The sequence below is a fragment of the Tigriopus californicus genome, chromosome 12, assembly GCF_007210705.1.
Source record: "Tigriopus californicus strain San Diego chromosome 12, Tcal_SD_v2.1, whole genome shotgun sequence".
Taxonomy (NCBI): domain Eukaryota; kingdom Metazoa; phylum Arthropoda; class Copepoda; order Harpacticoida; family Harpacticidae; genus Tigriopus; species Tigriopus californicus.
This window is the reverse complement of record NC_081451.1, coordinates 16,344,967-16,361,722: the sequence shown is the minus strand read 5'-3', so window position 1 is coordinate 16,361,722 and position 16,756 is coordinate 16,344,967. Positions and strand designations below refer to the sequence as shown.

General features: G+C 40.3%; 1 protein-coding gene across 1 annotated transcript in view; it reads left to right on the top strand.

Moving 5' to 3' along the window:
- Window positions 1-8,397: 8,397 nt before the first annotated feature.
- LOC131891315 (uncharacterized) overlaps window positions 8,398-16,756 on the top strand; it is a 9,429-nt gene continuing 1,070 nt past the window's right edge. Inside the window, exons 1-9 of the mRNA XM_059240842.1 lie at window positions 8,398-8,435; window positions 8,535-8,647; window positions 13,781-13,802; window positions 13,871-13,998; window positions 14,057-14,172; window positions 14,811-15,018; window positions 15,087-15,184; window positions 16,101-16,246; window positions 16,663-16,750. Coding sequence (XP_059096825.1) covers window positions 8,536-8,647; window positions 13,781-13,802; window positions 13,871-13,998; window positions 14,057-14,172; window positions 14,811-15,018; window positions 15,087-15,184; window positions 16,101-16,246; window positions 16,663-16,750 — 918 coding nt within the window. The 5' untranslated portion in view covers window positions 8,398-8,435; window position 8,535. The remainder of the gene's footprint in view (window positions 8,436-8,534; window positions 8,648-13,780; window positions 13,803-13,870; window positions 13,999-14,056; window positions 14,173-14,810; window positions 15,019-15,086; window positions 15,185-16,100; window positions 16,247-16,662; window positions 16,751-16,756) is intronic.

Genomic DNA, 16,756 nt, shown 5'->3' with positions numbered 1-16,756 from the left:
AATAGCCCGAGTTGTTGGAGCAATACCTCCATGACTCAATCTAATAAAGATGTCCTTGTTGTGAACCACCCAAGATTGAGGAACCAGGGGGAAATGAAAACCAGTAGAAATATCGCATATGCTCGGTGCATCATCCCTCTACATCAATTCACGCTTAATACGGGTTAAGACGCCAGAAAGACCTTGGATGAACGGGTCCGTCGACTGGGATTCAGCAAAAGCTTTCCAATCCTTGGGTGATTCGGAGATAGCATTGATCCGGGAAAAAGCGTCTTTTTGTCCTTTTGTCTTTTTGTTTTGTCTTTCCCATCGATGCGCTGGATGTCCGTTGTATATTCGGAAATAATGGGAAAATGACGTGATTGTCTTTCACTCTAGGCAAGACCTGTGGAATAGATGGCTGACACAATTGGTCGGTGATCGGTGAAAATCTTGAGGTGAGTTCCTTCAACGAAATGTCAAAAATGGAGAATTGCATCTTTCATCGCTAGAAGCTCCCCATCAAACGCACTATATTTTGCCTCTGCTGGAGAGAGAACACGAGAGTAAAAAGCCAATGGTTCCCATCGACCAATAGACTTCTGTTCCAAAACTGCACCTATTCCAGAGTCTAAAGCATCTGTGGTGGTTGTTAATGGAAGATCGGTCCGAGGAAAATCCAGTACTGTTCGCTTTGATAAAGCTAATTTTAAACTGTCAAGGGAAGCATTGTGCGAGGACGTCCAGGAATATTGGAAATTTGGTTTCAAGAGATCCCTGAACGGTTTTACAAGCATTGAACACCGCTGGATAAACCGATGATAATAATTTACATGTCCTAGAAGTTTTTGTAGACTCTGAATGTCTTGTGGAATAAGATAATTCATAATATCTTGAACTCAATCTGGCAGTGGTTCCATACCAGATTCCGAAATCTTGTGACCTAAAAAGGACAATTCACTGGCACCAAAAACGCATTTTTCTTTGCTAAGGATGAGATTATATGATTCCAAACGACGAAAAAGGGCTTGAAGTTGGAGACGATGTTCAGACAACGATGTTCAGACAACGATGAAGATGCCACCAAAATATCATCGACATATGCGAACACCCCATTCAGCCCACGCGTAACTTCGTCGATAAAATGTTGAAAGGTTTGACCCTGGTTCCTCAAGCCGAATGGCATCCTGACGTACTCAAACAATCCAAACGGTAATAGCCGTTTTATGTCGATCTTCCTCGGCCATAGGGATCTGATGATAAGCCTTCACCAAATCAATCTTCGAAAAAATGGTCGATCTACTCAAATGAGACGCGAAGTCGTGGATATGGTGCAAGGGATATCGATCAGGAGTTGAGGAGGCGATAATCTCCACAAGCTCGCCATGATCCATTAGATTTAGGAACCATGAGCAATGGAGATGAGTAAGGCGATGATGAAGGTTGAATGATACCTAAGTCCGTTAAATCATCATATTCTGCCTTGGCAATATTAAATTAACCTTGGAGAGACGTCTTGGTCGAGAAAACACAGGTGGTCCAGAAGTTTGAATGAAATGCCGAACACAATGTTGCGCGGCAAAAAGAATCGGAATTTGGTGCATCGGAAAATAAGGGCCTTAATAGAGATGGATATCGTCCAAGTAACCTCAAGTACGGGCAGATATCTATTGACGTAATATGATGAATCCCGGAAATTCCACAACAATCACAAGAAACTTCGAACATAACCGTTGAATTCAAAGAAGAAGACTCCAAAAGACGTTTATTTTTCACATCCACAAAGAGATAAAAGAATCGTAAGAAGTCGGCTCCAATAATATGCACTGACACGTTGGCCACCACAAAGCTCCATTCAAACACTTATTCAAGCCCAATATCGATCTTCCGTTTGAGCACGCCAAATATGGTTATTGAAGTTCCATTGGCGCTGACCAAATTATTAGATCGTAGGTCAACAGGTCCGAGTTCAGATGACGAAACGATCTGTTGAGGAATGAGCGAAATCGATACACCAAAATCCACGAGAAAACGTAGTTTTGAAATGGAGTCCTCTATAAAGAACAAAGATGCCGATGGAATTCCAGGACTTGAAGAACATATTTTTCAAGCGGACGTAAGTGAACAGGCTGCCGAGATGAGAGGTCGACAGCCCCTTAGTAATTTTTTGGCCTCCTCTCTCGTGTTTCGATGGGGGGACCTGAGCAATTCTAAGGATCTAAACAGCGATGTGCTTTCTTACCGTAACGACGATGAAGAGGACAAAAGAACGGCGCCATGATCTCGAGATGAATTCGACGAAAGATTGAGGACATGCTCAAAGAAAAGATCCAATGGCTCATTGATGAGCGTTTACAGAGAAGCACGAGAATGTTCTGGAAACGCGCGTATCAATTTATCCTTGATTAAGTATTCCCTAAGATCCTCAACATCATCCAGGAGCGATTTGGCGTGTGCATATAGTTCTATACTGGGCAAACTGTCCGTGGCTAAATCCAAGAAAGTAGAAATCCGCTGGGATGGCTTGACATTGAAAATCCGGAACAAATTTGCATTCAGAGTCGAATAAGGATCCGAATCCAAAGACCCTAGATCCCTAGAAATAACGTCGCTCCCCAGGCAAAAGAACAGATGAAAACTTGTTTCCAGAGGCCAAGATGTTCCGTAGACGAAATTGAGCTTTACACGGAGCAAACCACTTTTGCGGCTCATGGCTCCAGAACGAAGGAGTTTTGATTCACCCAGCGAAAGAAGATTCTTCAATACAAGTATTTTTTTCGTCGGTCGCCATTTTAATTAAAAAATAATAATATCACGTCGGGGTCATCAATATTGCGCGTGTACTCTGAGAGCAGAGTAATGATCACTGGACGGTCACCTTAATCTAGCTGATCGCCACACGCTCATTCTGAAATTGATTGTTGTCCTCTGGATATTGAATCATCCACTTTTCTAGTTTTGTCGAAATATTCATGATATGTTTTAATCAATATGACTTTTGTCGAGTTTCTTCGTCACATTCGACAAAACTAGTACCGAAAAGTCAGAAGGTGTTAATGCAGTCATTTTAAGGTCAGTCATTTTTGGGGGGATTAAGTCAGTCAAAAAGATAACGGTCCCAGAATACTCTCTTGTGGTACTTCACGACTTGGCATTCATCAATAAACCATTCCAGATTCTGATAATATGTTGTATTTCATAAAAGCTTAGATGTTTAGCGTGACAATGTTTCTGATGATAAGTTTCGTTGTTTTGCAACTAAAACTAGTTCATTTTGGGCATATTAAAGAGGTTCTTAAGCAATCATATTTCCATCTATGGTATCTATCAGTAGCAACGTACAACATTGATTGGAAAGATACAAAACTAGTAACTATTAAGATTTTTGTACATTGGCCCAAAATTGATTTTTATGCACACTTTACTCGTTACTCTTGGATGAAACCGACCTACAAAGACTATCTTTACGAGAGAAATCCATTTCTCTCGTTCCAAGGTTTGGAAGTGGAGAGCGCGACAAATCGTAGTGAAGTAACATTCAACTCCCTTCTATGTGTAATTTTCCAAGACTTTTGAAAAGTCTTCGGAGAATTGATGCGTGAACTTACCTGTCTGACCGGGAATGACTCATTTGGACTTCAGAAGCCTCAGTGATTGTGCGAAATTGAACCAGTCTGCCAGTCATTCCCCATTATTTGAAAGACCTGAAGGGGCTTAATGGAAGACCTGACAGTCGGGTCTTTCTTTCTCTATTCTTGTCGAGCTGATTCAGATTGTTGCTTGGGGCACTAGAAATGATGAAAGACAAAAGATGAGCTACCTTTTCAGCTCTTCTTTGAATAACAAAGTTACATTTGACACGTCACGTAAGCAAAAGAATGTGCAAAGCGTGCAAATCGATTGACTGGTGATAACTATTATGGTCTTGGGCATTAGAATGGTGTCTTGCAGTACTCCGGCAAGTTCATCGAAAACCTGAATGAATACTCCTCAATAAGGCTTTTTTCTATTAAAAACTACTCTCGAGGAAAACAAGCGTTTGATTTTCAAATCTTTTTGTTGTTATGGTTTCAGATGACGAATTAACCTAAAACATTCCTTACTACTTGAATAAGTCAAATGGCAACTCCTCAAACGAATGAAGATCAGTCTTGGAAATCAGCTAACAATTCGAGCCGACTTTCACGAAACGATATTGACCATGTAAAACATGTCGCATTGTCCAATTTTGATTGCAATCAGCAGGCACAATTTTTGATCGACAAACCTATTGGCACCTATTGACGTTCTAATGGTACAAATGCATTTCGGCCTCCACCGTAACAAAGCATAAAGATGCGACTAAAAATGATAACTGACACGTTCTTCGCCAATGGATTTGGATTTTGCAACAGTTCTTTTCAAGGATTACCAAAAGCATGTTCGGTAATTCTGAATTGAGATTGTATGAAGTGAAGAAAAAAGTTGAAATTCATTCATCGCATTCATCGCTCCAGTCTCAGCATGTGGCCACTGAGGCTTTGCAATACTTTTGAATTGGCTCAACCCTCAAGCAAGTAATGAATGTGGAGTGAAAACCTCCGTGGACAAAAGGGTCTTTGAAACAATGGTGAGACGCCAAACTCTTCCGGGCTTGTCATGATCAATCCAGCTTTTACTTGACAGTGATTATGATGCGTTCCAAATGAACTTAGGATCCAAGGAGTAAGAAGAAGTCCAAATCTTTTTGGGTCCTTTAAGTAGCAGCTTACTGATCATTCATCGCCATTTCTTGGGAGGTCATTGAGCAGTTAGACAATACAGTGAAGTTAATAACAAGCAAAAACATAACTCATTACATTAAGACAAAAACTTTCCTACTGTTTCGAAAAAACAATTATAAAAGTGGCGAACTTAAATGCAGCAAAAATGAATACAAAAACACCTGTGTTAGGCTTGAAAGAATTTTGGATGTTTGTTAATGAGTGAAATTGTGGCAGTTTAGAAAATCCAATGTTAGATGAACAGTTCCTTTCAAGAATGAATGACTTGAAACTATAATTTAATCCCCTAATACGACAAATTTGTATTTTCAAGACTGCCAATGACGAATGCTAATTCTGTGCTCGAGAGTTCCTTGTCTTGAAGTTAAGTATTGATGATGCATTTCCACCCTAGGTAACAATGTTGCCTTACTCAACCCTCGTGCATTGCCAATTTTGTCAACTTGTGCACGAAACAAGTGCCATATCTAGGTCAGTGTGTGTTCGTAGGGGGATTTGATTGCTTCGAGCCATTTGGAAGGATGACGTTGCTCCTCCGTCGAGTTCTTTGCTTTTCAAGACAGCGAGATTCGTTACATCGAGCCCGATCTCAATGCCTTAAATCGAGCGAAATGAAATCCCCAAATGGACATCTTACCGCTTTAAGCTTCCATCGGCCAAACCCAGGAATCCCGCCATGATGGGACAAAAAATGAATACTAAAAGAAAGTACAGCATTCTCCACAGTCATCTCTTGCGCTAAATGACCGCCTTGTTCGGAGATTGAACAGAGACATGAGACGAGAACTAATCTGCGGATGGTACTTAAATCAACCTGATGAGCAAGTCTGCCAAGTTTGTCACCATGAAGGATGGTATCTTGGCCGGTCTCGAGGTTTAAATCATAGATCCAATTTTCGAGGTAAACTTTTCGAAAGAAGCAAAGCCGATTTCAAAAGCAAAAGAGGGAGCGAGACTAATGAGTCTTGTGTTGAACCATAGAGCAAAAGAGACCTCACTTCGTGCAGGAAATGTCCGGAAATGAGCTAGCTATTGATCGTCTGTAACTTCTCACTAGGGGTCGACAGATCTTCTCACAAAAGTGGCATTGCCAAAGCTTTGAATTAATCGCTCATCCAAATTTCACTGTCAAAGATCTTTTGGATGATCACATTAATCAGGTGAATTGAGTCGTTAACAATTTACAAAATACAAAATTCCACCTTACTTGATTTGAGTAAAACCTGATATGATGTCACTCTCTCTACAAAAGATAGATGTAACTGAGCACACCGGCCGAGTGTTCCTTTTAAAGATTAAGCCATAGTTAACACCGCATAGCAAAAAGTTGGCTTTAAGCAAGAGCACAGAGCACCAAGAGGATGTCGTGGGCCCCTAAAATGAAGTCTTTTTTCATGAACAAGCATCTTTTTGTCAATATTGGCTCAATTGTTGTCTAAATTGCGGGAATAAATTTTGACCTCAAACTCGCCGTGTCATTGAGGATTACATTTTGATGGTCAACAGCCACTTTATACACCACACAGGGTGCTAATAATTACTTGTTTTGAGAATCAAATAAGGAGAAAGTATAATACTGATGGCGATCAGGGAGCTTTCATGAAAAGAGATTGAAGATTTCAACAAAGGTGACGATTAAAAATTATATTAATGAAGTATTTTAGTTCAGAACATTGAAAGCCTTGACGCCAATGAATAGACCTCTGACACATGTCAGCAAATCATTTCAAAAGAGACCCCGACCAAAGCCTAGCAACCACTCAAAAATTGACTTTTCAGTGGTGTTCAGGATTTAGTTCAATCCGTTAAATCTAGGACTTAAGTAAAAAAAGGTCATGTCAGCACTGTCAATGACGATAAAAATCATCTTTGCAATAATTGGAACGATTATCTGTGAAGGAATAAATGAGCGTGTTATCAAAAGTATTAATGAAACTTTGGGTTTCCATCTCCTATTGTGGCAACCTTAATCAAATAAGAGAGGTTGATATTACGAGTGGTATAGCGCAGGCCATTTTCCAAAGACACCCATTTTTTTCAACTAAAGTACGTCTTAATCCCTCCCATATGTTCCTGTCCATTTCTAAATTGTCATTTTCATTAGATCTTTTGATTCGGCCCTTGAGTTGATTCCCCTTTTCGCTTCTACAAGTCTTATTTCCACAACATGCCGTCCACCAACCTGTTGCACGTGGTGTGAAAACCATCGCTTGGACCTTTTGTCGGGCCCAAGATCATTTATCACCGAGTTTTTTGTCATCATGAGAGCTATTATCATTTGAATTCCTTTGTTCAACCACATTTGAGTCTTTTCAAATTAGAAACGATCTCCACCTGAGATATATTGCCTGAATTGTTTAAAGTGTCGGTGCCTTGCTTCCAGCTCTTGAAATCCCTCTTTCACAATCCCCTCTCTTCTCCCTTTTATAATAACTCCGGCAAAATGACTTCACTTTGCCATTTCAGTCACACCCTCTTTGTTATGATAAAAGTCTCTCAAAAGATCGATTTGCTCAATCCAATGGATTCTTGACACAGGCTTTTTAGCCCAAAAATGTGGCCACAAAACGCCTAAAAGAGAGACATTCTTGCTCTACTCATTGATCAAAGAAAAGAACTTGAGAGGCTTCCTAAACCACTTCCAAATTGGCCGGACGATTTGATCACCGAGTACCACAAGTCTTGATAACATGCTCCATGATCTACCTTTTCAAAGCTGAGGAAAAGAAAAGATAAACTCGTTCAACTGATTCGAGACCTGACTAAATCCCTTATTGAAGCTCTCCATATTGTAATTCACTTGGGTAATCGTGCTAAAATACATTCGAACCCCCCGCTGACCAGGAAAAAGGACTGGATATACTTTAGGAAAAGTTTTAGATTTTTGAGCTTCATGATCTTCTTGAACGCCTTCGCAATATTCGATAGGTATGAAAAAGAAACTTTTTTCTAATTTTACATCATTCAAGACATTAGCAGGTTACAACAGACAAAAACATTGCAATCTAAGTAATTCAACCATAAGTTATAAAGAAATTCAGCCGTTGGGTTTTGATTTTGACAGCACCTCGTATATCATTTGATCGATTCCCTGTTCTACCTCTGGACTCTTCCACATCCTGGCCTTGGCAATTGGGCTCTCCCTACTCATCATCCAGCCGTGATCAAACCAATTCAGCAACGCCTTCTGTCAAAGACTCTCAGAAATCATATCATGCTCGAAATCCCAAGCCACTTACGGCCAAATAATCAATCAAAGATATGGGGATTAAGTGCTGAAATATGAACCGGCAGGAAAATAAATGCTTTTGGAAATGAGAAAGAGAATGAGGAAAAGTAAACATTTATAGGTTGGTCTTGTTAAGTTGATTCTAAGCTCTCGGAATTCGCTAATTTCAAAAACTGCTCAGAAAAAGCAATTAGTAGCCTACAGAATTTGCACTAACCTTTAGTGTTGGTTCAATGCTTTTGTACTGTGACTTTGGGTCACGCTTGCTTAAGAAATTCGAAAGCGAACGTAACATCAACGGTCCTTTGCCTCGCCACACGCGGTCAGACCCCCCTGGAAGTCGCTCGATTGCGAGATGGGGCTTTGTTAACGGCAAATGGTGAGCAAGAGTCGAGCTCACGCCGGCAAGCTTTCCTTCGAGTAATTTGACGAGCAAGCTCAGTAGCGATTTGGAATTCTTTGAAGTAAGATCCTGGCTCTAACATTCGGTGGTAGAGTTTGCGATTCTCTGCCATCTCACACCACTTGATCACTCATAACTTGACGCTTTCTCTCTTTTACAGAATGTTGCGATATTTTCAGTTGTTATTGGTTATTATGTTTGTCGGCCTGAGCGCCGTGAGTTCACGAGACTCGAAATCTTCTGACACACCATCAGACCGCGAAGGGAAGCTTCGTAAGTGTTTTCAATCATTCCATATCATTTTTTTCTTAAAAGATGAAGTGCAACACACTCTTTGACAGATTTGATAATGACCAAAGGGAATTACGATTAATTTCTCCACCGCTAGATTTGAAGCATCTCAAAATGAAATTAGGCATTGTTTTATCTCGAATGTGGTAGCATTTATATGCACGTAGGTAGTTTCAACCTAAGCACATAATTATTTTTTAACAATGCAACGATCTCAGTATTTGATAAGTAGGATGCGCAATATTATTGAGTGCCAGAATCTCTACATAATGCATTGTGCTCTAAATTTTGTTTCGACCAAAATGCCGACGTTTTCTCTTGACCTTTCAGTCATGAAAGTGACAATGGCTCTTTCATGAAAAACAACCTCGTTAAGGTGGGTTTGCTTGCTCATGAAAGAAATCACTCACCAGTTATGTTTTACATATTTCAATCTATTAAGGTGTGTGAATTATTGATCAAACATCGGTAAATAATCTCCATTCCATTTAGAAGGTCACCAAGCTGTGTCTTCTTTCGTCACCTTTCAAACAGGGTTGAACTTGTTGCAACAAGGGTAGAAATCTATTTCTTTAATTTGGTACCGCACCTTTGCAAAGATCAAATCATCTAAAATCGTTTACTTATAGGAGCTCGGCACCTTCGAAAATTGATCATTTTCCAAATGTAACTAATTTTGCTTTTGCCCAATTCTTGAGCAAAGTCATGTTAGGTGAAACAGTCTTTTTTAATTTATCTTAGTAATTCATTATTGCTTAATAAATGATCAATGAATGAAAGAAGCGAGAATCTCTTGTGAAATCCAGCATAGGGGTAGTTTAGAGTTTTTTTTATTTCGGCCAATCGTCAAGTTTACAATACACAAGGGATCTGTTGATTTGGTTTGCACTTTATGTACTGGTTTGAGCGTTTTGTCCTTCTAGCCTGGAGCCTGCTGCAAAGAAGATTAAAGTTGTGATTAATTCTGAATCTGCTAACAAAACGCTATTTTGGAATAACATTTTTGGACAAAAGTATTGGCTGGAACATCTGAAACTTTGACTTCGAAAAGAAACAAGTTTTCGTTCAATTTGAATTTCCCGCCTTTTCAATTTGAGGGATGGCTTACCTAGCATCTATAGGAGGTCGACAGCGGTAAACGTTATTCTCCACCGATTAGTTGGCGGTGCTACTTTTTAAACTTAACCTGAACTTATCAAACCTAACCTAACGTTACCTAACCTAACCCAACCTAACCTAACACGATATTAATAGCCCTTAAAGTCTCTATCTAAACCTTTCTAACACTTAATCACAAATTTAAAAATGAGCACCGGCAACTAATCGGTGGAGAATAATTTTTATCGGTCGACAGCTTCGAAAATTCATCATTTTCCAAGGGTGACTAACTTTGCTTTTGCCCAATTCTTTAGTGACGTCATATTAGGTAAAACATTCTCTTTTGCATTAATATTAGCCACTAATTGTTGTTTGATAAATGATCATTCAATGAAAAAAGCGACCATCTTTTTACTTTGACAGGTATTGCTCTGATTGCTCCTTTGACTTTGCTTACCCGCAATTTCAACCACTGACAAACCTTGTTTACATTTAACTTGCATTTTGTAACGTAAAGCCGCTGAGCACTAATTCAGTGCATTTCAAAGATCCGACGGCGAAGCAATATAAAAGTTTGCTTCAGATACCGGAGTTTGTACCCATAACACCTAGAGGGAAAATTCTTGCTTTGCTCACGCTAACTCATAGACCGCTCGACTACATCAGCAAAAACAAAACTCCAAATTGAAATATTTGACCAATAAATCTTATGCCCTTTAGCGAGGAAGCGATAAGAGTTTCCATAGGACCCAAAAGTTAGGGTATTTATTTAAACTTAGGTTGTTTCCTTTCAGCATAAAAAGAACAAGAATTCCCAAGCTAATTCATTGAAATAGTGTAATTCATCAACAAAACGATTAAAATATTTTTTTATGAAATGTTTAAAATCTGGAATAACAAGTAAATGATGCAAAAAAGACAGCTGAAGACAAAAATACAAATGAACTTATCATTATGTGAATTACAAAAAATGACATTAAAGCTATTGTGAAAAGCCAGACAAAATACCGTTTTTTTTCATGTCTTGTAGGACTAAAAAAAGCTTACTTAAAAATCAGAAATTGGCGCTTTCAAATTTTATCTCTATACAGTCATGTGATAAAAACTCTCTCCCACGTTCACCGACAGATAAATTTATTATATCTTCAAACTTCATAAATCATAACCCTTTTACGAATTTTGAAGAACCTACTCCCAATGAAAAAGGCTCTTAACATGTCTACTTTGCAAAATCTTTTAGTCGTCATTGCGTGTTGTTCTGCAATTCCGATAAAAAAAACAATTTATGCATTCTTGTTGCTGTAATTGATCAACCTATTAATTCATTTGAGTATCGATAGCAATTGCAAATAGCGTTGTGTTATTCAATAATTCCGCTGAAACTTGATCAAATATTTCTCTTCCCCCAGGTTAATTGGAATAGCTTGTGGGCTTCTCTTAAAATGCTTGTCTGATACTTTCATATTTTCTTCGAAGATCATTTGATGTGTTTCAAGAATTGTTCAAACCCCAAAAGTCAAATGAGTTGCATATTTTTTTTTGGTTGGGGGTGCTAGGGTCGGAGGATGCACCTCGCCCGGCCAGTGAAGCCAGCCATCCCATCATCCAAGTCCAAATTCCGATAGGCAGTTTCAAGTCCGGTATCAGATTGGTTCTCCGTCTGTGGGTGTGGTTAGCGTCTAAAAGTTTCCTTGAGAAAGGTCGGGGAGAAGAATCGAACCGGTGACCTCTCCCATGCTAGGAAACTGCGCTAACCACTACACCACTTCTCTTCCCTTGCGTTAAGATTGTTTGTTACATGTCGGCAACTTTCTTTACGGAAAAAGACCAGAGTAAAGTGAAGTCCCACACAAGCACAGTAAAGGATTCTGGCATGGCATAGGACTTCAGAATAAACACAAAGAACTCAAGTACGGCAAAGGACTAAAGCAGGTTAAGGTCTCTGGCACGGCATGGAACTTGAATGTCGACTTGTCAAACTTTGGCCTTTTCCATCATTGCTTATATAGCCTATGAGACACTTTTTGTCGCTGGCAATGATAGTATCACTGAAACCCTTCAAAAGCATTCATTCTAGCAAATACCTCAATATGGAACAGCTCGAAAAGGTGGAGAAAAATTCCAAATTGGCAGAAGGCTCAAGTTGGATTGCAAAGCATGCACAAAGCTCACGCATAATGCAAAGGGCTCAAAATTAGCAAATGCCTGAAATACCATAAAGGCATGGCAGAGCGATTGAGTAAAAAAGGTGACTCTAATCTGTCACAAAACTGAAATCGAACGCAAAGGATTCAAGTATTGCACAGGACTCAAGCTGTTTTACAAAGGACGCGAGTACGACAAAGAACGATGGGTTTGCGAAGGAAAATACCCTGGGTATCTAAGTGAATTTTGATTTTAACTTGATTCTATACATCTACGCTTCACATTTATACCGACCAACATTTCATCAAATATACAATTTCACGAAAAGGAGGTAATTATGGCGAAACAGGTCTTAAAACCTTTAAAAACCTCAATGTTCGAATTCCTCCAATTTCTAGATGAAAAAGACGAAAAGCATTTTTGATTGTTTGGCTTGCCAAACAGTCGGTCATCCCACAATTATGGTTCATACTGATGACAATTTTCCATTCATTTGATTTAGTTGATAACATAACATTGATTTTTAGCTTAGAAAAAGAGTGAAATGTATTGGTGATACGAGGTAAGGGCAAAAAACAAATGCGAATGTACTGTCAAAACAACCCAAAGGGTTTAGAGAGATCTTTTTAACGCATTATTTCTCCACATAATCCCCTCCTCTCTCGATGCACTTCTTCCAGCGCTCAACCAACTTGTTGAAAGCCGCCATGTATGTCTCCGTGGTGATGGTGTTGCAGACCCCCTCCCACTCCTTTTTGACAGTGTAACCAGTAATGAGGGTGCCAGACAAGGCCCTTTTGGCCGTAGGGATCAACAAGTCCGCCGGCGCCAGGTTTGGTGAGTAGGGTGGATGGTCAACCTACTTGATGGACCTAGCACTGATGAGCTCCTACCTGATTCTGGCAGTGTGGGAGCTGCAGTTGTCCATGTGCAAGAACCAATCCTTCTTAGCCATGGTGGGCCTTTTGGCCTTGAAATTTTTTAAGAAGGTGGTCATGACCTTGCAGAAGTAGTCTGCATTGACCCTAGTACCAATTTGCAATAATGCTGGTATATAAGGCCCTTGTTGTCAAACCAGGTGATTACCATTTGTTTCCTGCGACTCTCCTGGACCTCGAACTTGATGGGGGCCCTGCCACCCTTTGGGACCCATTGCTTGCTACCTTGCTTGGCCTTTGGGATGTAGAAGGATACATTGGTTTCAGCCATGGTGACAATGGAGTCAAGGAAGGCCTGTACCAACTTGAAATGGGCCTTTAAACAGGCCCTTGCACAAAGTACACGCCCATTTTTTCCCTCTTCAGTGAGCTGCTTTGGCACCCATCTTGCAGCCCGTTTTACAAGGCCAAGGTCTTCATGGGGGAGATTTTTGACTGTTCCTTCAGCAATGTCAAACTCCCTTGAGATTTCCTTCACACTGACACACCTGTCTTCCTCCGCAAAGTCCTTCACTACCTCAATCATCTCCACAGTCCTCTTGGTGCGTTTGGGATTTTGGTGTCGCTTGTCGGATGGTTCCCCACCACCCTTAATGACGGCCAAGATACGATAGACTTGGCTGAGGTTAAGCCCTTGATCACCATGTGCATCCTTGCACAATTTCAAGATTGTCTTCGCGTCCTGGCCGGCGTGAGCCAGATTGACGACAAAGTCATGAGCTCGGGTCATTGAAAAAATCAAAATATTCGGAGGGGGATAACAAAAGTCACTTATTTATTTTTTGTCCTGTGACCATAATTTTCGAACTTCATGGGGAAAATATATTTTCAATTTATTTAAGCTAGATTGTCTTTGGCGGATACAATCGCATTTGTATTTGCCCTTACCTCGTATGCCCTTCTCAATTAATATGCTTGTTTCTTTTTCTTTTAGTATCTTTGTTCCAAATCGTGAGGTGAGTATCAACAATCTTTGCATGTAAAGTGGTAATCATGTGAGGTTTTCCTGAACGTTTTATTTTAGATTCCCCAACGAGCCCTGCATCGGCCAAGCCAGCAAGAACGGAACCTGTTACACGGCCGATGAGTGCACCTCCAAGGGAGGAACCAATGCAGGCACTTGTGCCCAAGGCTATGGAGTCTGCTGTACCTGTAAGCTTAGCCTAACGTAACTAAACGTCTGAATTCAAAAAGCCTCGCTATATTTTAGTTACCGAAAATTGTGGTGCCACCTCTAACGAAAATTGCACCTACTTTGAGTCGTCCGGAGGGGAAATTGGGGCCTGTCAGCTCAAGATCTGTCCTTGTAGTGACAACATCTGCCAGGTAAGAATTGTGCTCTATGAACGAATGGGCCATTGTTGTAACAATGGAAGTCAGAAAGTTGCCACATTAATGGTTATCCGACTTGTGAAATGGCACAAAGACGGACACTTTTGTAGCGGTGTAACGTGATTTATTTTAAAACATAAATTATTAGTATATTGCCTTTCTTGTAAACACATCAAAAAGGGTAAAAAGGCCCTTTTCATGTAACGATAAGGAATGTAATAGTTATTGAATACCTTTGCTCTCATTTGAGAATTTAACTCTTGTGATTTACGTATTTTTGTTACTGACTTACATCAATCACAGTTGTTTCATTCGGCCTGCCATCTGATGATTTTGAGGAAATTTTCTCGCTATTTTCTCGCAACCATCATTAATTTAGACCTCACCCTCGGGACTAACTGCTTGTTCTCACATGTAAGCTTTTAATGCAGCAAATAATGATTTACGTTAAATAACATGAAGAGGCTAAGACTCGGCTTTTTGAATAAAAAGAGAACGCATGGCCAAATCACTTTTGTTGTTAGACTCTAAAACGTGTCAAGTGCTGATATTTTCATATCTTTGCTCATCGTCTAGGTCGGGTAAAATCAGAACAGGAGTATATTGTGCAAATGAAACGTCTTATGTTTTAGCTCCGTCTGGATTTCAACCAATTCATGATCACGGGCCCCTCCACGTCCACCGTGATCGTCAGTGCTCATAAGGGAGGCGTGATTGGAGCCCCAGGAGCCACCAAACCCATTTCTTTAGCCTCACGATGTCTGACTGATACCTTCTCCGTTCTCACCCCGTCTGGCCAATCTCCGCCCTCAATCTGCGGCATCAACACGGGCGAACACAGTACGGGAAAAATGCGACTGGAGTGCTCTTGTGTAATACTGATACATTGAGCTTGTTTTCGATTGCAGTGTATGTGGACTCAAGTGCTACCTGCAACGACCTGGTTTTCCAATTGGGGAACACGGTTCAAGGAACGGGCGTCGGACAACGCCAATGGAGCATCAAGGTATTGTGATCGGCCGACTTTGTGCGGGCTATGCATGGACGTATAACGAGACCATTGTGCTCAACAGACGAGCGATCATTGTTTGTATTTGGGTACTAGGGTCGGAGGGTGTGAGCCTTGCCCTGCCAGCGAAGCTAGCCATCACATCATCCGTCAGTGTTTCCGATAGGCAATGTCAAAGTCCGTAGTAGTTTTGATTTCTACGTTTGTGGTTATCGTCTAAAGATTTCCTTGAGAAAGGTCGGAAAGGAGAATCGAACCAAGGACCCCTCTCATGAGGGGGAACTGCGTTATTCACTACGCCATGTCGCTTTCCTAAGCAATCAAACTTAAGACTACTGGACACGATTTCACAACTGATGTGATCCAGCTGGTCGTTTCCTTGTTTGTTTACGTACATGATTGAAATTCTAGGATATATGCTTGTTTGCAAATATTTGATTCATTTTCAAATCAGTTCAGTGTTGCTAAACCTACATGACTTTAACCTCGAACCAATTAAGGTGATATTTTATTATTTTGTTGTTCCACTTGAATTCAAAACCTCAGTTTTGAGTGTTAGTGAACATATGAAAAGGTAAAACCAAGACAAAGAAGCTGTTTTCAATATTTGACGCATTAAAAAGAGGACTGGACATGTTCTTATAGGAAGCCTATTTTCAGGTTCTAAACTCGTAATTTGATATTGATCATTTCAATTTCCTCTCGGGTCACCAGAAAAACCTAAATTCACTCAAACACGTTTTCCACGTAAAAAGTGGTATTTAGTCAAACAAACGGAACGTGCCCGTAAACCCAATATCAACTGTAGAAAAGCATAAACCGCAACAGACTCAAGCCCTTTTTTCACGGAACCCAATTGATTCTGTGAAGTGATGAGACCTGAAGACAACGGATTAATCCCATCAATTTTCAGATCACCCAATACAATTGTGATTATCCCAATTTGGCACCTGATGGCTGCACGCAATACTATTTCGGAGCCAGTATGGACACCGTTCAGACCTACAATTTTGCAGGTGGACAGCATTTGGCCAATCAAGACCAAAACATTTGTATCAGGTAAAACAAACTTGCCTGAAGGCATTCCAGCACCTCCAAAACTAAATTTTTGTCACATTGTCAAAGCTATTCGTCAAGAGTTTGGGATGCGTCTGCTTTAGATGAAACGAGAAAAAGGGAAAATGGGACAGCTCTTTGGTTGCTCATTTTGAGAAGAAGAAAAAAAATCGCAAAGCAATAACGTAGACGATTGGAACGGAGCATTTTATTTTAGCTTGAAGATTGAACTTGCATCTGGTCAAATATGAAGTTTCCTTAACGCTAAAAAGTAAATAAAGAAATAGTGCATCCTAATGACACTGTGGCTCCGGAAAGCTTTAAAAGGGCCCGTGCACGTCGAAAGACAAATGCAACAACACAGGTTTTAGTCCACATGGTCTAATTTTGATCAAACACTTCTTTTCTTTTCGTTTCAGGCGTGAACGGGGAAATTGCCGGATCTGTTACGCCACAGTCATGGAATCTGACTTCATGACATCGGGCATGGCCACGAAAATGGCGATTGCAAAG